Genomic DNA, 19,644 nt, shown 5'->3' with positions numbered 1-19,644 from the left:
TGCCCTCCACCTTGGCCCTGTCGATAAAAAGCAAGTCCAGAATGATAGACTAGAATTATGTCCACTGAGCTACAATTCCCAGCACCCTTAAACTACACTTCCCAAGCTGTTAAAATGATATAATAGCTCAGGACTGCAATACCTAAAGGACTGCCTCTTTCCACATTGTAATAAGGTCTTAGATATATAATAAATGTTGATAAATGTACCAAGCAAACACATACATAAATATATAAACCACATTGTCTGAAGCAGCACAGGAAGACAGTCCTGAAATCATTTTGACTCCCAAGTCGACCAAATGTTTCTCTGCAAGGAGGGAGGAGGTGAAAAAAAAAACCTTCCTTGTTACAGGAATTTAGTAATTACCATCTCAAAGGAGGGGATGACAGACTACCAGGAAAGGCAATCAGATAAGGCATTATCAGATAACCTGGCAGGCAGGAAAAACAAGAACATTCAAATTTCTTTTGTAGAACACATTTTCTGTGATGTATGTATGATGTATGGAGGTGTGGTCTTGAGCTCCAGGGCAGGGAATTTAAAATGTCTATATAAGGCCTTGTGCACCATTGTTCTGGGTTCCTCCTCCTTTCCTGCGGGTGAGGGGAGCACCCTGTTGCAACAGATCAATAAAGATCAGGCTTACTATCTGCTTTGCTTCTCAATATTCTCTGGTTGGCCTCTGTTATTTTCTCCTACCAATAGGGAACCCACGTAAGGACTCTATAAGGGCTCTTGCATACCCCATAAGGAGGAAAGGGCAGATTTATTTTGTTTACAACAACATGAACCTACCCGGACCCTGAGATCATCTTCCGAGGCCCTGCTTTGTGTGACCCTCCTCAAGAGGTTCAGAGGGTGGCAACATGAGAGCAGGGCCTTCTCTGCTGTGGCTCCCCGTCTGCCGAATGCTCTCCCCAGGGAAGTTCATTCCTTCATTATACATCTTTAGGCGCCAGGCAAAAACATTCCTTTTCAACCAGGCCTTTGGCTGATCTGATTTACATCCTATGCCCTTTTAAAATGAGCTGGGGGGGGGAGGGCGCTATTGGTCGGTTGTTTTATTGTCATTGGGTCTCTTGTGGTTTTATATTATTTTATTCTGTGAACCACTCTGAGACCCCTAAGTATAGGGTGGCATAGAAATAATAATAAAATAAGAATAATATAAGAGTATATTGACATAGTGTGGATGTCAATAAATTGGAGTGCTGAAACCATTCTGAACTGAAAGGAGTGGTGAAGATCACTGTTCTTTCTTGCTTAGCACAGATCTAGGTATGCTTCAAGAAAGGGGGAAGGATAACCAGAAGAATTTCAGAAATAGACTGGAAAGAGAAGCTGCTGAATTGCAACTCATTACCAAACTCAAAACCATGGAGAGACCTGGTCTGAACAAAGACATTGGATTCTTATCTCATTATACACGACTAAGCCATTTTTCACCTTCTCACCCCTTGCCTTTTCCCGTAAGACCTATTGCAGTCGTTAAGAGTCGTCAACAGGCTCATCTCAGCTATCTGCCAATCTCCCATTCCCACCACCCTTCTGAGTAATACCCCTCCCCACCTTCTCACTATATAGAAGGGTCTGGCAACTTCTGTTTCAGTGTATCTGAAGAAGTGTGCATGCACACGAAAGCTCATACCAAGAACTAACTTACTTGGTCTTTAAGGTGCTACTGGAAGGAATTTTTTTATTCAGAAGATTCATGGTGAAGGGGAAAGTGAGGGGGGGGATGTATAGGCCCCACGAAAAGACCACCAGGTTGATAAACTGATGACACCAGTGCTTGTGCAACACCCATGCGCTGCTCCTTCAAGTTTTATAAACTCACATTTTGCTGCTTAGCCCTGCGGCTTTGGGTCTAAAGTTGCTTGAGTTTGTGTACTGCAGACATGTCCCGGCAATTGCTGAAACAGAGGAATGTTGGGACTGCCTGTTGGCCTCCTGGTGACCTCCTTTACCTGCACAAAGCTTACACGTAGTTTAGATTATAACCAGCTTTAATTGAATATGCATTCCAGTTGGTTTGTGGGGAGAACATCTTTCCTCTGCTCCAAGGAACTACAGGTTACCCCTAGCATCCTTAAACTACAGTTCCCAGGATTTTTGTGGGGAAAGGAGACTAAAGTGAAGAGTTCCTGTTTGGTTCTTTACAGCTGGTTCTAAGTCAATTCCAAACTTTGCAAGAATGATTCCAAATAAACCTCCTTAGAAACAGATACTTATAACTCCTTCAAGACCACTTGGCTGGAGAGTAAGGTAAAGGTGTGGCAGAAAGTGTCTGGCCACTCAGTCTTACAGTAGGTGGCACTGAGTTCAATAAGGTTTATTCCTAGATAAATGGGTAGTAAAGTTTTGAGTCTAAGCTGCATCAGACAATCATCAATAATAAAAGAAAACTATCTGTAGCCTCTGGTACCTCTGTGTGGGATGTAATCCACTGAGAGCAGTCAAGTACAACATTCCTTGTTTTGCTAGAGTGGACATGCAGAGAATGTTTGGTCCAGCCAGTCAAAACTTCTTGTTCCTCCTGGCTGGCCCGGAACAACCTTCCTTGCATGTGACTAGTGGGTAGGCATGACCTTTCAAGACCTTGTAAAGGGCCAATGCATGCTGCCACTCTCTCTTTTTTCCATCTTCTTTTCATGCGAACTTTCTGGAATGAACTGGCTGCCAGCCAAGCAGTCGCCCAAATCATCTCTCTTATAGTGCTCTGCCTGATCTTGAGTAAAGTTTCTTTTTATTGCTTTATGAATAAGACTGTGGTGTCTTTATTCTTTTAGGAGGGATTTAAAATGGGGTCTTTCCAGGAACATACAATTCAATCTCACAGAGACTGAATTGCAACTAGATTTCTGCTTGCGTGTGAAGGGGAATGTAAACTCTGGTAAGTAAAGGAACTTGCTAGCACAAGTTAAAAGGTAAAGGACCCTTGACAGTTAAGTCCAGTCGCGAACGACTCTGGGGTTGCGGCGCTCCTCTTGCTTTACTGGCTGAGGGAGCCGACATTTGTCTGCAGTTTTTCCTGGTCATGTGGCCAGCATGACTAAGCCGCTTCTGGTGAAACCAGAGCAGCGCACGGAAACACCGTTTACCTTCCTGCCGGAGCGGTACCTATTTATCTACCTGCACTTTGACGTGCTTTCGAACTGCTAGGTTGGCAGGAGCAGGGACCGAGCAACAGGAGCTCACCCCGTCACAGGGATTCGAACCGCCGACCTTCCAATCGGCAAGTCCTAGGCTCTGTGGTTTAGACCACAGCTCCACCTGCGTTCCAATAGTGCAAGTTAGGAAGGATATTAATAAACAATATATCGTCTCCTGCCACCCTGAACATTCCCACACTCGGCCCATTCCACTTGTTGTGGGGAAAAGGCAGGTCATTTTTAGGAAAGGAAAGGAACCATTTTGCTGGGCTCCAGACCCTTATTTTATATAGCAGCAGCCAAGGGTTTCTCCTTTACTAAAGTGAAATCTGAGCCCCCTCTTACATTGAAGAAAGCCTCGCTGATTTCAATAGCCTTGCTGCTCCAGTCTAGATTCCCATCCCTCCAGGAAACTGAAATCCAAGCCCAATTTGAATTGAAGTGTTGTACAAAGAAATTACAATATCAAGTTTCAGAATGCAGTCGGAAAAGCCGGGAATTGGCAACCAAAGAGACAAAGCGAGGTAGTTGCAACTGGGTTCCTGCAACTGAAGAGAAAGGAAGAACCCCGCCTACAGGTGGTGACTGCCACTTGGTTGGGTTACATACAGGTTACATGGCAAAGGGGTCCAAAAGGAAGAGACACGGGTGCAAAGAAGTTTCCCTGCTCCAGTTCCTCCAGCAAGCGCGCTCCCGGGGCGCTTGGAGCCGCAGCAGGAGGGGAACTTCAGGTGCCTAGGCCGCTTTCCTCGCAAACTTTATTCCCTTGGGGAAAACACCCCAAGTCCCCCTGCCCCCAGCAGCTCGATTCCATCAGGTCAAAGGGAGCATCAGCGACGGCCTCTGGAGACCCGGCCCAGGAACTTAGCTAGGGGGGTGCTGGGCGCCTGGGCTTCGGCATCACCTGGGGCCCAGGTGTGCTGCCCGTAAAGGTATATGCCGCCTGGGCTGGGCACCCCCTCCCCCCAGCTATGCTACTGGATCCCAAGGTGGTTCACAACATAAAAATGCAAGATAAAAACACAATAAGCGTAATAAAAACAAAAACTGTCCTAGGGCTTGGCTTTGACAGCCTGACTCTCCACCAAGGTGGGTCCTCTATGTCTGTTATCAGTCAGTGGAAAATGAGTGGAGTCAGGAACCAGTGGAAGGAAAGCAAGGAAGATCTTGACTTTCCTGTTGTGCCAGAGACTCCCCACCCCGGCCAAGGAGGCGAGGACTCACTACAAGGGTTCTTCTTTTTTGGTGGTCACTCGTAGCCAAGGAAGATTGTCTTTCATAAACATGGTTTTAACAATGAGTCCGTAAATGACTGTGGAGGCCAATTCTGGACTCACACATCCTTCCACAGTGGGGACATTGGTTTCCGAGCAGGAGTTGGATTTGCCAAGTGTGCCTTCCTTCCTTGGAGATTGTTAAGCAGAGGTTGGATGGACATCTGTCATGGATGCTTTAGCTGAGATTTCTGAATTGCAGGGGTTGGACTATATGGCCCTTGGGGTACCAGCCAACTCTACAATTCTATGATTCTATATTTTTTTCTTGTTGCACCATTTATGACCATTTCTAGGCCATGTGACTCAAAAGCTTGCCTGACACGGCATGTCCATTTAGACTGAAGTCCCACAGTTTGTTCCTAGGTAAATGAGTGGTAAAGCATTGCAGTTTCAGCTGCATCAGATAATAATTCAGAATAATAATAATAAATCACTTCTCCTTAAGGTACTGATGACCAAATCTGCCTCTTATTAGGATCCTAAAATATGCAATTAGACTTGTTTTCCATCCACAGCTTGTTGGCTCATTTGGACAACTGTGTAATGCCCAATGGTTATGCCTCCCCAACAACCACCCAGCCCTGGTAATCCTGAGGCAGGGAGCGGGTTCTTTGGATCTCAAACTTTTAGGCAGTAGAAGCAAACTTTATTAACTACTATCATAATAAGCAAAGAAACAGCAACAGGTGCTAATATACAATTTAAGTACAATCGTACCTTGGTTGCCAAACGCTTTGGAACTTGTACATTTGGCTCCTGAACAATCAAAAACTGTAATGATTTTAAAATGTCCTGTGCGGCTTCTGATTGGCTTCAGGAGCTTCATTTGGGGGAGCACTGGCAGGGGAGGAGGAACTGGTGGGGTTCACCAGACACGATGAGTTCACTCAGACTAAAATCAGGGAACTCAGAGATGGAAAGGGGGGGAAATGGGGGTTTCAAGGAAAAAGGAGGGCTCTTGTACTACAAAGGGGCACTGTATGTGCCGGGAGAGCCATTGAGGGCCAAAATCCTCAGACAGCTCCATGACAACCCCACAGACGGGCATTTTGGGCAGCATAAGACCATGCTACTAGTCACTAGACAGTTCTGGTGGCCCAAGGTAAGGGAGGATGTACGCGAATATGTCCGAGGGTGCGGCAGGTGTCAGAGGGCCAAAGGGGAAAGAGCAGCACCAGCGGGTTACTGGAACCCTTACCGACACCGGGGAGGCCCTGGGAGGTGGTGTCCATTGATTTTATGACAGATCTGCCCAAGTCAAGGGGAAAGACAGCGGTGATGGTGTGGTCGATCTACAGACCAAAATTTGTCACTTCATAGCCTGCTCCCATGCGGTGTCAGCCGAGGAGACAGCCAGGCTGTTTGGGGATCACATTTTTAGGCTGCATGGGACTCCACTGAGGGTTGTATCTGATCGTGGAAGACAGTTTACCTCATGATTCTGGCGTAAACTCATGAGCCTGCTGCAGGTAGAGGTGAGCTTCTCAACGGCTAGGCACCCAGAAACCAACGGGCAGGCCGAGAGAGCAAACAGCATATTGCAGCAGTACCTATGCTGCTATGTCAGTGAGAGGCAGAATGATTGGGTGGAGAAATTGGCACTAGCTGAGTTTGCGTATAACAACGCTGAACATGTGTCCACGGGGATGAGCCCTTTTATGGCCAACTACGAGTGTCATTCCAGGGCTTCCCCAGGGCACGGAGAGGAGGAATGGAGTGTCCCAGCTGCAGAGCAATTTGCAGAAGAGATGGAGGCTTTGCACCAACAACTACAGCTAAATTTGAAGAGGGCGAAGGAAGTCTATAAAAGGCAGGCAGACAGGCACCACAGGCCAGGGGAGGTCATACAGGTGGGGGACAGGGTGTGGTTGTCATCCCAGGGGTTGCCCTTAAAAGGGGCGTGCAGCCTAGATGGCTGGGGCCCTTTGAAGTAATCCAGCAGGTCAACCCAGTGACTTTCAGGCTGAAATTGCCGGACAGCATGAGGATATATCCGGTGTTCCATAGGTCCCTGCTTTCGCATTACAGGGAGGGGCAGGGCTTCCCAGGGAGGGAGGGAGGGGTGTCCACCCATTCACATGCAGAGGAGAGGGAACATTGTAATGAAGCAACGAAAATACTCGATTCCAGGTGGAGAGGGCACCAGGTAGAGTACTTGGTGGCCTGGGAGGTAGAACCCAGCTCAGAAAACACGTGGGTTCCCGCAGGATCCATCACAGAGGAATATCTGGTGGAGGAGTTCCATGCTTTGTTCCCACATAAGCCTAAACCCCAAGCGAGGTTCTTGAAGGAGGTGTTCGGACCCACGGACGACGAAGGGGACTTCGTAGGTTTCCCATCTTCAGGGGAGGAGGAAGGCCACAGGGACGAGGTCGGGGAATTGTCTGAGGGAGAAGAATCTGACTGGGATGGCCAACCAGCTGGAAGGGACCCGAGAGGATGGGAAACAGTTTTTGAATCCACAGAGGATGATGACTGTTCTTTCCAGGGTTTTCGTCCATTGCCTGACAACACTCGAGAGGAGGAGACGATTAGAGACCTTACCAATGGGGAGGGGGGTGTTTAGGAGGGGGTGGATGTCAGGGAACTGCCATCAGCTCAGAGGCAGGCAGGGGAAAGGCAGATGGATTACAGAGAGCCTCCAAAAATCATGGGAAGCAGTACTTCCTCAGCGGAGGAAGGAAGCCACGCCTCTAGTGGGGAGGAGCTGCAGGGCTCGGAGGAGGCAAGGCAGTGCCAGGACACCTTGCCTGAGCAAAGCGGGGAGGAGGGAGGTCCCCCTTTACCCAAGCCGTCCTTGTGCAGTAGGCTTTCGCGCAGAGAGGGGAGGCGTCGGCTGGGGGTCAAGAAACTACTCTGCTGGGAAAGTTTAAGGACCGCCCACTCTCAGATTCTGCTAGTGAGTGAGCAAGACATGGAATAGAGGCATTCTGCACTAATAATAAAGCTTTTGAAAAGACGAGTGAGGCATCTTGCCTGATGGCTCTCGAGCAACCACCCGATAGCCATAACATACAGTATAAGCTAAACTGAAAACAGGAACACCATCTACTGGCTTTCCCTTTGGCAATATAACTAATTTTTTTTTCTTCGAAGCAATGTATACTGCTTGCAAAAGTTTGTTTGTTTGTTGCATTTTCTATTTTGCCTAAACGAGCAAAATAAAAACTTAAACATCAAGATGCAATTAGGCTTGTGTTCCATCCACAGATTGCTGGCTCATTTGGACAACTGTAAAGGTTTTTCTTCAAAGCAATCTATACTGCTTGAGCAGGTTTGGGCTGAATGCAGCTCGCCACGAAGTCAACGATGGATGTTGGAAAGTAAGAGGCAGGAATGTACAAGAACTTTGCATCCCATCCTGCAGAGTAGCGGGTGCGAGGGGAGCAGGATGTCAGGGCATGTTCCATACAGTCAGTGACCAGGTGAAGCTTGCTGCTGGCAATGTTAAAGCTATCTTGGCCAATTTTGAAATCTGTGTGTGAGAAATATGAAGCAAAACAGAAGTTAGTGCTGTAAATGTAGGGGGTAACCTAAATCTTTTGCATCTGGAACTATTTTGGAGGCTTCAAAACAGAACACATTCTCAAAAGATTTAAATCTACAATGGATGAACCTGTCCATTTTGGTTTCTCTCCGTTTCAATATGCCCAAAATCTTTCAGTTCGGTTCTCCTCATTTCAGATTATGTTTTTTGAAAGTCATCAGCATTTCAGTTTTCACAATATACACATTTTCGCAAACATTATTTCCTTGCATAGTGCATTTTTGTATATTGTGGTCAATTTGCTTAGTGCATTTTTGTGTATACTTTTGATGCCAAATTCTCTCTAATATGCACATTTTTGTACACATTGTTGGTTTATAGAACTAGTTGCTAAATCTAGAGGAGTTTGAATTCCTAAGCAGAGCTATGTATTGGTTAATATATTGCTTCATGAAGTGTGAATTGGGTAAGTTTGCAGGAAAATGCAAACCATGCTGAAATCCCCTCCGCGTCTACTCACAGTTCTCCAAGTACTGTTTCCCATAGACTTCTTTTATGTCAGACGGCACTCGGTTCCATACTTTCTTTAAATTCTCTACTGCTTGTGTGAAAATGGTTGTTTGGAAACCACCAGGTTCAAGAATGCTGACGTGGATTCCAAAAGGATGGAGCTCCTGCCTGAAATGCAGAGGAATACAAGAAGAAACATCATTGCCTACTGAGTCATAGGAATGCAGGAATGCAGGTCAGGAACTTGGGTCCATGGATAGGAGCATCTTTCTTTAAAAAAAGAAGAAGAAGAAGAAATTAAAATTGAGGAGAAAGAAAAGATGGGAACTGCAGCTCCCCTGCCTTCTGCCCTCTTGCAGGAGCCAGGATACGCCCTACCCAGGAGAGGAGTGTGTATGACACAGCACCAGTTGTATTAAGAGACAGTCATGAGGGCATGATTCAAAGTCTCGCTGATACATCAAATGCCTTCCCGAAGGGAGACCTTAACCTAGCGGGGGAAAGTTGCTGCAGAGCAAGGAGCCTTTTCTGCCAGGGCTGCTTCCCACCCTCCTCTCTGCAGCCTCTGCCATCTCTGCCCAGTCTTCTTGTTAAGAGGGAGAAGGCAGGTCACCTGTAGCAAAGGAACAAGACCCTTCTCTTTGGGTTCTGGGACCCAGTGTTCTAAAAAAGGAGCATTTAAGGGTTTTGCCAAACCTCCTTTGTGCAGAAAAAGATTACAGTGCAAACAACCATGAGAAGATGTCACACAGAATTTCTCTACAAAAGCTACCCATTCACAGCTTAGCTGTTGACATCAAGAGAGAATGAAGTCAAACCGCAGTGTTAGCAGCCCTGCTCTTGCCAACCTAGCAGTTTGAAAGCACGTCAAAGTGCAAGTAGATAAATAGGTAAACCCGCTCCAGCGGGAAGGTAAACAGCGTTTCCGTGTGCTGCTCTGGTTCTCCAGAAGCGGCTTAGTCATGCTCGCCACATGACCCGGAAGCTGTACGCCGACTCCCTCAGCCAATGAAGCGAGATGAGCACCACAACCCCAGAGTCGTCCGCGACTGGACCTAATAGTCAGGGGTCCCTTTACCTTTAAATAGTTGGAAAAAGCACACACTTTTCAACATGGTAATCAACATTTCTATAAAGCATATTGGGCCCAAACTATTCTAAGGAAAACAGGGGGACATCCATAACATGTTCACCATTAATGAGAAGGTCCTGGACTGAGAGCCACACATCCAATTGCGGGATTGTGATTTGAAAAGTTTGGTTCAAGGCCAGATGTGGGCATGGCCTGTGCCTGGATACATTCATCTCAAGTTGTGTGAGTCTTGGGCAAAGCCCTGGGCAGCTGCCATATTTCCCAGCTCTTTCTTCCCTGCAGCCCACTTTCCCCAGACTTGGCAACTAAACCAGGAGGACTCGCATCAGCCACTTCCAGCCTGGCAAGTGGTTAGGGAGTATGGCAGATGTTGCACTAAAGCAAGCAGAAGAGGACATTAAAGAGCTGCTCTGTTTACCTCAGGCTGTCAGAGAAGGCTTCCGCACCAAACTTGGATGGGCAGTAACCACCTCCAAAGACTGCCAGTCGTCCCATCGTACTGCACACGTTGACCACCCTCCCTCTGGCTCTCCTCACCAGGGGCACCATGTGTAGCGTCACATCAATCATCCCAAGAAGGTTGACATTGATCACCTTTGCAAAGTCATCTTTGGTCAGCCATTCGTTGGGACCTGATGGTAGAGCTGTGCCTGCGTTGTTCACCAAGCCCCAAAGCCCTGTGAGAAAGAACAGATGTTTTTCCTATTAGCAACCCTAACAAATAAGGCCGTCACATGAATAGATTGTTTGTGCTTAGGAGGGCTGGTCCTTGCATGAGGCCTGGTAAGGTGGTTGCTCACAGCAGCAAGCTGCAGGGCACAGGGGCCAACTCCCACAAATTTTGGTGTCAGGACCCTGCACGCTGTGTGGTATCCATGGCCCCTGGCTCCCATGGTTGCGGGGCCAAGTTGTCACTGCTGCTGGTGATGCAAGCTGAGCACAGCACAACTGAAGTGACATTTTTAAACAGCTGAAGCAATCCCCACACACTAGGGTAACAATTTCAGCAAAAATCTGACGTTCTGCAATTCACTCAAAAATGGTGCCAAACTGTTGCAAACGATCCCCTGAAAGGGTTTTCGGTGGAAACGGATGGGTTTTTATCATCGAAACAGAATTAGCCCTCGACGTCTGAACAACTTTTTTTAAAAAAAAAATCCCTAAGCCGCGCGGTCACAATTTCAGCAAAAATCTGACGTTCTGCAATTCACTCAAAAATGGTGCCAAACTGTTGCAAATGATCCCCTGAAAGGTTTTTCGGTGGAAACAGATGGGTTTTTATCATCGAAACAGAATTAGCCCTCGACGTCTGAACAACTTTTTTTAAAAAAAATCCCTAGCCCTCGAGGTCTGAACAACTTTTTTTTTAAAAAAAAATCGACCTTTGGTCGAACAAAATAAGGGCCAGGTCAGGCAAAATATGGGACATTGGGAGGGAATTGGGAGGCTAAAAATTACCTGGTGCAGAAATGACTTCAAAGCTATCCATTACAATGGGTTGTTTCCAGTGCTGGCCATACCCATAGAGTAGATAGGCCCAATGAAATTTATGGATCTCAGTTAGCAATGCACATTAATTTTTATGACTCGTATCCTCCCCACCTGCTGGATTTCTGCTTGTCAGAAGAATTGTAAATATAGAAACCGAGCCCCAAAATGAAAGAGGGGTGAAGATAGCAACAAATTCTGTTTCTCTTCCTCACAGAGCTTTGCCTCCAACGTCCCTTTCCATGTAGCTGCATCACACACACGCATCAGAGACCGACAACTTCATCTAACCACTAGGATGACATGTGTGCTTCATTTTTCAACCTGTTCTTAACAGTATATAGTAAAGGTAAAGGTAAAGGTACCCCTGCCCGAACGGGCCAGTCTTGACAGACCATCTGGGGTTTGTGCGCCCATCTCACATCTATAGGCCGGGGGCCAGCGCTGTCCGGAGACACTTCCGGGTCATATGGCCAGCGTGACAAAGCTGCATCTGGCGAGCCAGCGCAGCACACGGAACGCCGTTTACCTTCCCACTGGTAAGCGGTACCTATTTATCTACTTGCACTCGGGGGTGCTTTCGAACTGCTAGGTTGGCAGGCGCTGGGACCGAGCAGCGGGAGGGCACCCCGCTGCGGGGATTCGAACCGCCGACCTTTCGATCGGCAAGCCCTAGGCGCTGAGGCTTTTACCCACAGCGCCACCCGCGTCCCGACTAACAGTATATAGTATTGGGCATCAATTTATTGAAATAACTAAAACCACAACCATTTTAAGGTTTCAATCCACTGCGTACTTATTTGAAAGTAAATTAAACGGAACTAATTGGGACTTATTTCTATTTTCAAAGGATCAGGCTGAAAGTGAATTTAGGATTGTGACAGTTTCTTGAATTTTCATGGGTTTTCTGGGGTGGGGGGTCTTTGGTACCTAAAGAATAGGTTTGAAATATCCATCCTACCCCTCTGTAAAGGAACAGGGTCAGGGAAGCATGTAAAAGGAATGAGGACCCACATTCCATTCCATCCCCAAACACTCGCCATCCTCTGCTGCCTTCCTTTGGGCCGCAGCTGCGTCTCTGACTGGATTTAGTGTAACAGGAGAGGGTAAGGTAGGGAAAAGGGGAGACGAGGAGAGAAAAATGGAAAGTAGACAGGCAGGAGAGAGGCAGCAGCTCTGGTAGAGATGGGAGGGAGCAGCTGACCTCAGCAGAGGAGGTGGGGGTACGGGGAGAAAGCAAGGCAGACATAAGGGACAAACTACATCCCTTAACAAGCTAAAAAACAGTTTCTGTCTGTGGACTGCTGAACGGAAAATGTAAAATAGTACAATTGACTTTCGGGGTTGGTGTGTTGTGCGACAAGCACAGAGTGCAATGAGATTGAGTGTGGGGGGGAGGGGAAGCTCAGTTAATTTCATTGTACACAGGTTGTAGATTGACAATAAAGGGATGGTGATGATGATGATGATGATGATGATGATGATGATGATGCATTTTCCCTTGAAATAAGGGGCAATCCCCTATTACAAGGGACAAGTGGAAACCCCACCAAGACACACAGGTCACCTGGCCAAGCTGCTGCTGAGAACCCTCCTTGTGGGTGGGCAGAGGTGAGGGCAGAGAAGAAGTGAGAGGCAGTTTCTCCAGCCAAGCCAGCAATGCCTTCCTTGTAACAGCGGAGCAGACATTTGTGTATGCTTGGCAGCGGTGAAAGCAAGACTTGCAAAGGATGAGATCCGGGGAAAGGACTTTGCTAATTTGCCCAGCAGCTACAGTGGTGGCAGGCTGCTGATTTGCATACAAGCCCCCCCCCCCCATTCATTGTCAATCACAATGAAAAAGCTTGCTTGCTTTTCTCTCCCTTTCTTTCCTGCCCAGCAGTAGCATGGAGGGGGGTCTGCCCTTGTAGGGGGGGCATAGGGCGGCATGGGGGTCTATAGTGTGGCTCAGTGGCTGCTGTGTGCTGTGGGTTGGGATTCTGGGGTTGCCACGCTGCTGCTGCTGCCCAGAGCTTTGCTGCATTCAGAAACTCCTCACGCAGCAAAACCCTAAAAGTGATACAGTATTTAAAAAGTAACCAAAAGAACAACAAAAATGCCCGTGCCCTTCTCTGTTAAATTTGCCTTCTATTTTCACATCATTCTTCTTCTTTCCCCTTTGCAGTTAAAACAATCAATTCTCTTTCCCCACACCAAGAGTTTGACTTAGCTTGGGAACCCCAAAGACTAGAGAAAATATCTGTCACGCTGGAATGTTGTTTCCCTTTTCAACTCAGCTTCCTTGACAAACAACAATTCCTGGGATTCCCAGAGGGGGTGTCCCATGCTCCCAGGCACCCAAATGTCTGGAGCTGGTTCCGATATTTATTATTGAATGCTCATAATGATTATTTCTAAGCTATTTTCTGAATTGTTATGCTTATTCTTCCTTTTACACGTTGTGAGCCACTTTGGACAAAATTATGTGGGGAAAGTGGCGTACAAATGAATACAGAGAGGCAATTCTAATCCCCCGTCCCACCAATAGCACAGAGGCAGCACAAGGAAGGTAGAGATTCACCTTTGTTCCCAATGCACCCTTTCACCCACTCCGTGGCTGCCGCCACACTCTCTGTGCTGGTCACATCCAGAATGGTGGTTTTCAAGCGCTCTGAGCTGGCCTTGCCCAGCTGCTCTGCCCCCTTCTGCGTGAGACAGGCTGCCAGCACCCGCAGACCCCGGGCATCCAGCTGCCTGGCAAGTAGGTTTCCAAAGCCAGAGTCACACCCCGTGATGAAGACATATTTCTCCGTCAGGTTCTCCACCGTCTGTCTCTCCTGGTACCATCGGCGAAGGAAGTAAAGCCCCAGCAGGGCAGCCAGGTAGAGCCACATGGCTGAAACCTGCAGGGAAAAAGAATTCAAGCATTAGGAAGCATACACACCCCTGGCAGGACTTGGAGGAGGATATTTCTGATTCCTGCTCCACCAAGAAGTTCACTGGAAGACCTTTTATGTTGCCACCACTCAATTTAGCCTTCCTCGCAGTGTTGTGGAGGGGAAGGAGAATTTTTGCATGAAGCAAAGAGCTGCTTGGAGCAGAGGCAAGCTAAAAGAAGAACAAATAATAGCTCCAGCTAGCTGCTTATTAACTAAACAACTAAATAAAGAGACACAGTAGGAGCCTATCTACATCTATAGACATAAGCAGCACTGAGGTCAAATATTGTGCAAGCTCAGAATTAGCATCCAACAGGTCAAATTTTGCCATTATTGCACCACATACTGTACTTGCTCAAGGTCTGATCCCTGATTTCTTTTATGTGATCAAACTCTCCCAACTGAGTTTTACTAAGTATTTTGCAGATGATAGACTCCAGTCTTTTTGACCTCAAATTGACCTCAAATGTTTCTCTTCAAGGAGGGAGGAAAGGGGGAAAACCTCCCCATTGTCTCTTTGCTCACAAATCCTGCCTTAAGGGCACATTTAAGATATGAATAGGGTGAGCCTGTGACCTGCACTCCGGAATTAAGCATTTATCATCACAAAAGAATGGCCAGGTACTCCAGGTAAACAGCCAGTTAAACCCATCAACAGGTTTCCTGCCAGACAGGATTCTGCTGTAGACCGCCCCTTCTGTGATGTATGTATGATGTGGTAATGGGCTGCAGGGTGGCAATTTTTAAAAGTCTATATAAGGCCTTGCACACCATTGTTCTGGGTGCCTCCTACCTGCAGCATGGGGCGGGGTGGGGTGGGGGGGTGAGCACCTTGTTGCAACAGTTAATAAAGATCATGCTTACTAGCTGCTTTGCTTCTCAATATTCTCTGGCTGGCCTCTTATTTTCTCCTACCGATAGAGAACCTAAAAAAGGACTCTATATGGGCTCTTGGGTACCCCATAAGGGAAAAGGGGCATTTTTCTTTTCTTCTTATAATAACATCTTACAAAATTTAAAAACCCCTCATCAATAACAAATAACCCCGTTCACTCAAGTAGGACACAATGGTCCATATTTTCTATTGCAACTGATCCAATTTCTTCCAAATCCATGTTAAAAGCTGCAAGGCCAGCACAAGATGGAATGAGGTTAGTTTCTTAGGCTGCAAGTTCTTTCAATGTTCATGAGAAACAGAGCCAGTTGCACAACACATGAAACTGCTTTGTCAAGTAATGAGACTAATTTGTTGAAGCAGAAAAGCCTTATTTTCTCACAGGTGCACCACAGATGGAACAGGGGCCAACAACACTAAAACCCCTCCAAGAAAGTGCAGATGAAGACAAATTCATGTGATTACATGTTTGTGGTGTTAGATGCCATCGGTGTAAGAGCTTAAAAGTGTTTTCTCCACTCTTAATTAAAACAGAAGATAGAGGCATTTTGGCACCAGCCTAACTGTTCCAAGGTCTAATTCACAGGTTTGTTTTCTGGGAACAAACTGTTCCCATCAAATGTCACTAGATATTTTGTAGTTGATGGACACCAATCTTTTTGATGCTGTGTTTTTACTAAGTGCTAAATTCTTATCTCCTTCTGAGTAATAAATGGGAAGAGATATGAGACTGGGGTCGATCTTGTACCTTTTAAGGTTCTGAACTTTTTCTGGAAATGTTTCTGGGCCTTTCAGGGGTGCAAAGGAAGAAGAAATTCAGGCAGTGAAGCTTCCCCCCCCTCCCACAGCCTGAAGGTTGAGAAAAGTGTCACCTACTGAATATTCGCTTGAAATAAAGTTGTTATGAGCACATGGACTAGAGGAGGAAGAGGAGTGCGGGAGCAGCGCACCGCCCCTGGCAGCGCGATCCTGGTGAGGTCCCATCGCAGCTGCCCCGCCCCCGCTGGACACCAAGCTCCCTCAGGTGGCATGCCACGCCCCCAGGACACACGCCAGCCCCACCCCGCCTGCTCTCCGCCCCCACAGCGCCAGAGCATGAAGCTCCTCCCCTGAGCACATGTCAGTGGTGACTGGAAGTTACTAACTATCATGTATAATTGAAAAGGGAAGAGACAGACCTGCGGCTGGTTAGAGGAAAAGCTCTCAGCTTCAGTTGTGCGGCAGGTAAAGCAATGCTTCTTTCTCCCATTTGCAGTTGCTCCTTATCTGCCTGCTGCTGTTTTTCATACTCCACTGGTTGCAACAGGAGCTCCTCCCTTCTGGCTAGGATTGGTTTAACCCAATTAGGTGGTGAAATTTAACTACCGTCTTTAAACTAACTGGGGAATCTATTGGTGAGGGAAACACATGGAATCCCTCCCACTGCAGAGCTCTGTGTCACAGATTCAGCCCCTTTCCCCTGTGTTCTGTTCATGTATGGATAGTGCAAATAAATCATTTGTCTAGAGCAGGAAGAATGCCTGGGGTTGAGAGTATCTTTCTTGCGGAAGCACATCCCTCCTGCTGATAGAAAGATGGGCAGAGTGCTTGCAAAATCACATTTCACCTAGAGTAGGAAGGATGAGGCTGATTAATATAAATGGCAGAATCACAGACAAGTTGAAGGAAATAAGAGAAGGATTTGTTAAATACTTTTCTGAGCTGTACAGACAAGGGAAAGAAAAAACATTTAAGATAGAAGAGTATATTAGAAGTAGCAGTATGCCACAGTTAAAAGAGGAACAAAGAAACATTCTTAACTCCCAGATAACAATGCAAGAATTACTTGAGGCAATAAAAAGCTCTAAAAATGGCAAGTCTCCAGGTCCGGATGGCTTTACGGCAAAATATTACAAGAAACTAAATGAACAATCAGTGAACCCATTGAAAGATGTTATGAATGAAATATGGAACACAGGCGAAATCCCAGAAACATGGAAACAGGCCTATATAACAGTAATCCTGAAACAAGATGCAGATCTGCTGCAAATCAAAAACTATAGGCCTATCTCCTTGTTAAATAATGATTACAAATTGTTTGCAAATATTTTAGCCAACAGATTAAAAAAATATTAAATGAGTACATACTTCAAGATCAACCCGGGTTTTTACCAGGAAGACAAATGAAAGAGAATATAAGGAATATTTTTAATATAATAGAATAAGGTAAAGAGACCCCTGACCATTAGCTCCAGCCGTGGCCGACTCTGGGGTTGCGGCGCTCATCTCGCTTTATTGGCTGAGGGAGCTGGCGTACAGCTTCCAGGTCATGTGGCCAGCATGACTAAGCCGCTTCTGGCGAACCAGAGCAGCACACAGAAACGCCGTTTACCTTCCCGCCGGAGCGGCACCTATTTATCTACCTGCACTTTGACATGCTTTCGAACTGCTAGGTTGGCAGGAGCAGGGACCAAGCAACGGGAGCTCACCCTGTCACAGGGATTCGAACCACCAACCTTCTGATCTGCAAGTCATAGGCACTGTGGTTTAACCCACAGCGCCACCCGCGTCCTCGTCCATAATAGAATACCTGGAGGCTAAAAATGAAAAGAAAGCAGCTATGATGTTTATAGACGCTGAAAAAGCCTTTGATAATGTTTCTTGGAAGTTTATGATAAAGCTTCTAGAACAAATTAGAAGCGGCTCAAAATTTTTAAAAGGAATAGCAGCAATTTATTCAGAACAAAAGGCAAAATTAATTATAATGATTGTAAGATCCAAAAAGGAATGAGAAAAGAATGCCCATTATCACCATTATTTTTTATCCTGGTCCTGGAAGTACTTGCCAAAAATATAAGAGCAGACAAAGAGATTACAGGTGTAAAAACTGGGAAAAGCGAATTCAAGTTAAAAGCATATGCAGATGATCTAGTGATAACAGTGGAAGAACCTAAAACTTCACTCCCTAAAGTAATAGAAAAAATTCAGAAATTTGGGGAAGTGGCAGGATTTAAGTTAAAAAGGAATAAAACTAAACTATTAATTAAAAATTAAGAAGAGGGGGGGAAGAATTAGAGCAAAGTACTGAGATTGAAGTCCATAAAAAAGTCAAATATTTAGGGATTTGGTTAACATCAAGAAATATAAACCTATTTAAAAATAATTATGAAAAAAATTGGCTTGAGGTAAAAAGAAATTTAGAAATATGGAGCAGAATGAATCTCTCATTGTTAGGAAAAATATTGGCGATCAAAATGAATGTGTTGCCAAAAAATCTATTTCTTTTTCAATCAATACCAGCCATCCTGAAAGATGAATGCTTTTAAAAAATGAGAGAGAGATTTCAAAATTTATCTGAGCGGGGGGGAGGCCAAGGATAAAACATAAATACTTACAGATATAAAAGATAGAGGCGGGTTTGCCCTCCCAGACCTTAAATTGTATTATGAATCTGCTTGTTTGGTATGCATCAGGGACTGGATGAGATTGGATAAGCAAGAGGCATTAGAATTAGAAGGACATGACAACAGATTTGGCTGGCACGCATATCTATGGTACGGGAAAGGAAAGGTTCATAGATGTTTTTATAACCATATAATTAGAAAATCATTAATGAGAGTATGGGAGAGATACAAAGATTTATTGGAACAAAAGACCCCATGGTGGCTTTCACCACATGAAGCATTACTGCTCAAACCACTAGGAAAGAAAGGAAAATGGCTCACGTATGTTGATTTATTAAAGGACCATGATGGAAAATGGAAATTAAGAGATTACGATGAGATCAAACATCACTTTCAGAGTTGGTTGCACTATCGACAATTATATGAAACATATAAAGAAGACAGTAAGAAAGGATTTAGGTACACAAGATCTAGGTTTCAAATGGAAGTGACTGAAGGGAAAGTGAAATTACTGAAGGCCGTATACAACATACTATTAGAATGGGAGACAAAAGATGAAGAGGTAAAATCAGTCATGATCAAATGAGTACAAGATGTAGGTCACAACATTATGATGGAAGATTGGGAAAAATTATGGAAAACTGATTTAAAATTTACAGGCTGTTCCCTGTTGAAGGAGAACTGTATGAAGATGATGTACAGATAGTATGTGACGCCAGTGCAGTTAGGGAAAATGTACAAAACTAGTTCAAATATATGCTGGAAGTGTAAGGAAAAGGAGGGGACATTTTATCATATGTGGTGGGATTGTAATGTAATTTAAAAAATTTGGGAAATGATCTGTAACAAATTGAAGAAAATGTTCCATCTAACATTTGTCAAAAAACCTGAAGCATTTTTGTTAGGGATGGTAGGGAAAGACCTGCCAAAAAAGCTGAAAAACAACTTCATGTATGTGACAATGCCCGCGAGAGTCCTAACGGCCCAAGGATGGAAGACTGAAGAAATTCCAACTAAAGAATCATGGCAAGAAAAACTGGTAGACTATGCAGAACTGGCAAAATTAACACATAAGCTACGGGACAAGGATAACTGTGACTTTAAAGATGAATGGGAACCCTTTACAAAGTATTTGAAGAGGCAACAAAGGGAATTGGACTCCTTGGCAGGTTTTGAATAAACAAACTTTTTATTGGCAATAATCAGTTGAACAATTTAAGGATCTACACAACTTTGTAGCATGCAGAGAACAGCATTCACAGAGAAACCAAAGACTGGAACAGAGGGAAGTCGGGGGTGGGTGGGGGTTGTGTGGGAGGGGGGGAGGGAGGAAAAATGGGGGGGGAATTAAGGATGATATGTTTTTGGATAATATGTTTTGTTTAAATTTTATGTGGGGGGGGGGGGCTGGACCTGGCCAACTTGCTTTGGTGCATGA

General features: G+C 45.5%; 1 protein-coding gene across 1 annotated transcript in view; it reads right to left on the bottom strand.

The window, feature by feature from the left end:
• Positions 1 to 7,654: 7,654 nt before the first annotated feature.
• LOC309522637 (retinol dehydrogenase 7-like) overlaps positions 7,655 to 19,644 on the bottom strand; it is a 77,227-nt gene continuing 65,237 nt past the window's right edge. Inside the window, exons 3-6 of the mRNA XM_082206075.1 lie at positions 13,571 to 13,892; positions 9,941 to 10,199; positions 8,440 to 8,597; positions 7,655 to 7,907 (exon numbers count right to left, since the gene is read on the bottom strand). Coding sequence (XP_082062201.1) covers positions 7,690 to 7,907; positions 8,440 to 8,597; positions 9,941 to 10,199; positions 13,571 to 13,892 — 957 coding nt within the window. The 3' untranslated portion in view covers positions 7,655 to 7,689. The remainder of the gene's footprint in view (positions 7,908 to 8,439; positions 8,598 to 9,940; positions 10,200 to 13,570; positions 13,893 to 19,644) is intronic.

This window comes from Podarcis vaucheri (assembly GCF_965113315.1).
Source record: "Podarcis vaucheri genome assembly, chromosome: 2".
Taxonomy (NCBI): Eukaryota; Metazoa; Chordata; class Lepidosauria; order Squamata; family Lacertidae; genus Podarcis; species Podarcis vaucheri.
Note: the sequence above shows the minus strand (reverse complement) of the source record. Positions and strands in the feature narration are given on the sequence as shown.